The 5,797-nt window shown below is 36.4% G+C and overlaps 1 protein-coding gene across 1 annotated transcript; it reads left to right on the forward strand.

Moving 5' to 3' along the window:
* Positions 1–850: 850 nt before the first annotated feature.
* On the forward strand, positions 851–1,813 carry LOC122111224 (olfactory receptor 2W1-like). Its single transcript, XM_042683950.1, has one exon. The coding sequence runs from the start codon at positions 851–853 to the stop codon at positions 1,811–1,813; it is 963 nt and encodes a 320-aa protein (XP_042539884.1).
* The last annotated feature ends 3,984 nt before the right edge of the window (positions 1,814–5,797 follow it).

Below are 5,797 nucleotides of genomic sequence, written 5' to 3' on the forward strand. Positions count from 1 at the left end.
CGCTGCGACCCTGCCGCCGCAGCGGCAGCTGCTCAGATGTGTCTGCTTGGCTTCCCCTCTCTTGACTAACTCTCTGTCCTGTGATGGCACACTTGGTGTGATTCTCTGGCTTGGGACTGTTCACTGGAACTCTGAAACTGTTTTCTATGCAAGAGCTTGTTCAGATTCCAGCTTCTCCTCCGCCATCTTCCCGGAACTCCTGAAGTATGGTTTTAGATAGTGGTGGTGCATTTTTTAATTGCTTTGCATTAAAATTTCCAAGATTTAGTGATAAGAAACATTTAGAATGAGAAAAAAAGCCTAAGGACAAATATCAGACCTCCTACTTAATAAGCTTGGTGATCAAAGATTCTATTCACTAAGGTATAGGAAAGCAGGAATTGTTTCTTTCACTCTGACAGTAGCTTACTTTTAAAAGTATATGCACTAAGCAATAAAAGAATATATTCACTCTTTCATGCTAACTAGCTTCCTTAAAAAATATATCATAAGGTCATATCTTTTAGAACTATGTCAATTCCAAGGTTTCAAATTTGCATGTCACAAAATTTAGATTCTAGGTAAGAGTAAATTCTAACCTTTAACAGACTGATATAACCGAATCTACAACAGATGCATTGCTTGACAGATATTTTCAACTTTTATCTCTTAGTATTTTTCCAGTATGATGTAATTTACTGACTTAATTGCTTCTTTTTTTTTAGTTCTATGTTTTAGCAGGTTATATTTAGAGAGCTCACATGAACAAATTATTTCTTCTTCTGATGTTCTTCTCCTCCTGCTACAATTACTTTCCTTTTCCTTCTCTTACTCCTCCTCTTCTCCATCTAGGGTACAGACTTGAAGGACTATGGGTCAAAGCAATCACAGTGCTTTACATAATTTTATTCTGCTTGGCTTCTCTGACCATCCCAAACTGGAGAAGATCCTGTCAGGAGTCGTCACCATCTTCTACTTTATTACATTGGTGGGGAACACAGCTATCATTCTGGCCTCTCTCCTGGATTCTCATCTCCACACACCAATGTATTTTTTCCTCAGGAATTTATCTTTCCTAGACTTATGTTTCACAACCAGCATCGTCCCTCAGATGCTGGTTAACCTGTGGGGCCCTGAGAAGACAATCAGCTATGTGGGCTGTATCATCCAGCTCTATGTTTATATGTGGTTTGGCTCCATTGAGTGTCTTCTTCTGGCTGTCATGTCCTATGATCGTTTTACAGCCATTTGTAAGCCCTTGCATTATTTTGTAATCATGAACACACAACTATGTCTCAAGATGATTATCATGGTCTGGAGTGTTAGTTTGGCCAATTCTGTAATATTATGCAGTCTCACTGTGAATTTGCCTAGATGTGGAAACAACATTCTGGATCATTTCCTGTGTGAGCTGCCGGCCATGGTGAAGATAGCGTGTGTAGACACCACCACAGTGGAAATGTCTGTTTTTGCCTTGGGCATTGTCATTGTCCTCACCCCCCTCATCCTTATCCTTATATCCTATGGCTACATTGCCAAAGCTGTGCTGAGAATGAAGTCAAAGGCAGGACGGAGCAAAGCAGTGAACACCTGTGGATCTCATCTCACGGTGGTGTCCATATTTTATGGAACTATTATCTACATGTACCTGCAACCAGGTAACAGTGCCTCCAAGGACCAGGGCAAGTTCCTCACCCTCTTTTACACCATTATCACTCCAAGTCTCAACCCCCTCATCTACACTTTGAGGAATAAGGACATGAAGGACGCACTGAAGAAGCTGATGAGGGTTCACCAGGATTCTGCAAAGCTGAAGAGGACCTCGAAATCATAGAAAATATTAAAGCAAATAAAGCAATGCTCTATGCTTTATAATTATCTTTCATTTTTACTGAAACAAATAACCCTCCAAACACATAGATCAATGTATATAATCTTACATACAATCAACTTGTGGGTACAAACAATATTAGAAACATTGTGTTAGATCTTTTATGCCTCCAACTATTTGTATGGCCTAAGGATATACAAATCACTAGGAAATTCTATATTTTCTGAGAATTGAACATACAGGAGTGTTAAACATAAACTTGAAAGAATTTAATTTATTCCACAGCCTGCTTTGGTTGTTTTGTTTCTTTACTTTAATGCTAATGCTCATATGTTACAAAATATAGACCTAAATGTTTTCATATTTGGTTTTTACAAAAATGAAATAATAAATGAATAAATTGAAATTAACAAAATGAAATAACAAATGAAATGAATGACTTTGTATATTAAATGTTTCATGATGTTTTCTAAACATTCCATATGTTTGATCTGATTGCGACAGTGTACTCTGTAATTGTCATAGGTCCATCTTAAACAATTCACTGTCTCTTATAAACTAGGCATAGTGATCTATACATGTAATCCCAGTCTCCTGAGAGTTGGAGATTGGGAAGAGCAACATTTGAAGTTAGTTTTGGCAAAACGTTAGCAAGACCTCATCTTAAAGTTAGTCTCATTCTTAAAGGTAGTTCATTCCTGTAATTCAAGCTAGTTAGGAGGCATTGATCCTCCTAAGTCACAGGTAGGGCCTCCGCAAAAGCACATGAGTGCTATCTAAAAAGTAACCTAAAATTACCAAAAGCCAGGGGTATGGTTTAAGTGGTAGAGTGCTTGCCTAACAAGCACAAGGTCCTCAATTCAAATCCCAGTGCTGCCAAAAGAAATAGTCTTTCATGAGGGTCTTTACTATTTAGGCCTATTACCACTTTATCATTATATAAAAGAGTAAGACATAAATTTCAGAGTTCTTATGGTGACAACAAAGTAGTACTTATCTCATATTTATTCATGAGACTTTTATTCCACAATTGTCTCAACTTTAGTAGAAAGTAGAGATGACTAATTTGAGACCAGCTAGATTTTTTACATAGACCTATGGAATTGTGGAGCTGGTGTGAATTTTGAAAAATTTAGTAATATTTGCTTATAATGGAAGTTCATAAAATAAATGAATCACTTTTGCCTTGATCCTTTTGCCTTGGTTTGGTATTGAACTTTTACATAGAAATGTGTTTTTTTGTCAGTCCTGGGGCTTGAACTCTGGGCCAGGGCACTGTCCCTCAGCTCTTCAGCTCGAGATGAGCACTCTACCATTTGAGCCACAGTGCCACTTCTGGTTTTCTGGTGCTTTATTGGAGATAAGAGTCTTACGGACTTTCTTGCCAAGGGTGGCTTTGAACCATGATCCTCAGTTCTCAGCCTTCTGAGTAGCTAGGATTACAGGTGTGAGCCATTGGCACCTGGCTAGAAATGTAATTTTTTAATTAAACTTTCATATTTTCTGTTATCTAATACCCTTCTTTAAAAGACTACACTTTTAATTATTTTAGTACATTTTCATTTTGTTAGGATACCTTGGTCAAATAGAAAAGTAATATACTTTCTCCTCTATCACTCATAATTGCTGAAAAGTGAAGAGTCAGTCAGTAAATAATCACTCATCGACCAGAAAACAACACAGTAATGGTTCACTTCAAATATGCTGAATGTGATATAGGATGCTGTTATCTTTACCTTCCACATTTACTTCTTTTAAAGTTGTCTCCAAAATCACCAACCAATAAAGCCAGCCTACAGAAAAAATTCAAATTTTGTAGTCCTAATGTGTGATTAGTATTGCTACCCACCCCTACCATTATATTTGGAAAGTATGTTCTTACTCTAGTAAGACTGATAACAGATAATGATCATGGCACATTAATTAACTTCAAATAAATGAAGTTAGTTCATTCACTAGTTTCAATAATCTAAGTCTAAAAACTATAATAGCTATGATGAACACTACAATGTATACTGGTAATTGTTTACCTGTGTTTGTCTAATTTTAGTTTCTTTTTGGTATATGTCAAGTCTTTCCTGCATTTAGGATAAAAACTAAAGTAATAGTTCCACTATGTGATTCCCCTTTTACTTACTTGAATAAAATGTATATAGTTAGATTATTATGCCAGTGATAATATCCTTTCAATATACTAAATTTCCATAAGTAGCACTTATGTGAGCTGATTAGCCTAGTCTCATACTATAGAATAATAAATGGCTTGAAAAGGTAAGTGATAACCATAAATAATAATAATAATTAAGTTAAATGTCCACTTCAAGAGAAGTTTCTTTTCTGACCAAGATAATATATCAACACATATGAGGATCTATGGACACATCAGATGAATTATGGTTTGAAAAAAATAAGTTAATAGAGGCCAAGCACCCATGGCTCATGCCTGTAATCCTAGCTACTCAAGAGTTTGAGATCTCGGGGCTGGGATGGTGGCCCAGTGGTAGAGCACTTGCCTTGCATGCCTAAGGCCCTGGATTCCTCAGCACCACATAAGCAAAAAGATAAAAGCCGGAAGTGGCGCTGTGGCTCAAGTGGTAGAGCGCTAGCCTTGAGCTGGAGAGCTGAGGGATAGCGCCCAGGCCCAGATTTCAGGCTCCACGACCGGACCCAAAAAAAAAAAAAGAGTTTGAGATCTGAGGATTGCATTTCAAAGCCAGCCTGAGCAGGAAAGTCCCTGAGACTCTTATCTCCAATAAACCACTCAGAAAACCAGAAGCAGCACTGTGGCTCAAGTGGTAGAGCGCTAGCCTTGAGCTAGAGAGCTGAGGGATGGAGCCCCCCCGGAGTTCAAGCCCCATGACTGACAAAAAAAAGTTAATAGTACTTCACCTCAATAAACCAAGCATGAAGGACATTTTTTGGCATCCTAGCTATATGCAGGAGAACATAAGTATAAGGCTCATGATCTGAGGCTCATCTTAGAAAAAAAACTTAAGACTGTACAAGCAAAACAGAGCTGAGAGCATTACTCAAGTGATAAATGTGCCTGTCTAGTAAGCATGAGAGTTAATAGGTCAGTATATATATAAATGAACAAATAAATAAGTAAATAAATAAGTAGAAGGAAAAGACAAAACTTAAAACAAGTTTGCTTTTGTTTGATTTAGGTGCAACATGAATGAATAGATAAGTTATTTTCACTGCTTTATGTGACTTTTGTTTCCTTCACTGAGTTTTTTCTGGGAACTCCACACCTGGAAGCCTTACCAAATAATAACCAGAGAAACCAAAAATTATTAGACAGAATTAATAAAGATCCAAGTGAAAATTAATGACGTGGTACTAAAAGACCACTACAAACAATTGATAAAACAGAGTGTGTTTTTTGAAAAGATAAATAAGATTGACAAACAACAAAACTAACAAAAAAGAGACAGAGAAAGCAAATTAATAAAATCAGAGGAAAAAGAGGATATTCAACACACAAAATTCAGAAAATCATTAGGGAATATTTGTAAATTTTATGTTTCAATAAATTTGAAAACTTAAAGAAATGAATAAACTTAAAGGAATAAAATAAATATTATTTTATATGATCATATGCACATGGCTATTGAGGCTTTGTGATCCTCTCCTAAGAATATCCTCCTTCGGTTTCACCGTGTGAATGTCTAGAAACCTGTTTATCACCTCCCAGCGAATTATTTTTTTTTGTCTTTTGTCACCCAGGGTGTTTACTTGTAGATTACAGACACATTCTAGTTACCACAAATGAGGAAAACATGCAGCTTATGTTTCTTTAGTTCATATTTACTTTGGGTAATATAATTTTTTAAAGTCTTTTTAAATGTAATTTTATTGTCAAGGTGATGTACAGAGGGGTTATAGTTACATATATAAAGTAGTGAGTACATTTCATGTCAAACTTGTTATATCCTCTCTCATTTTTCTCACTTCCCCCATTGTCCACATCTTCCCCCTACAAGT

Source organism: Dipodomys spectabilis, unplaced genomic scaffold, assembly GCF_019054845.1.
Source record: "Dipodomys spectabilis isolate Male_0828 unplaced genomic scaffold, ASM1905484v1 ptg000085l, whole genome shotgun sequence".
Lineage (NCBI taxonomy): Eukaryota > Metazoa > Chordata > Mammalia > Rodentia > Heteromyidae > Dipodomys > Dipodomys spectabilis.

What these genes read in the sequence shown, in the direction of transcription:
- LOC122111224 (XM_042683950.1), top strand. Translation starts at nt 851, where the DNA reads ATGGGTCAAAGCAATCACAGTGCTTTACATAATTTTATTCTGCTTGGC.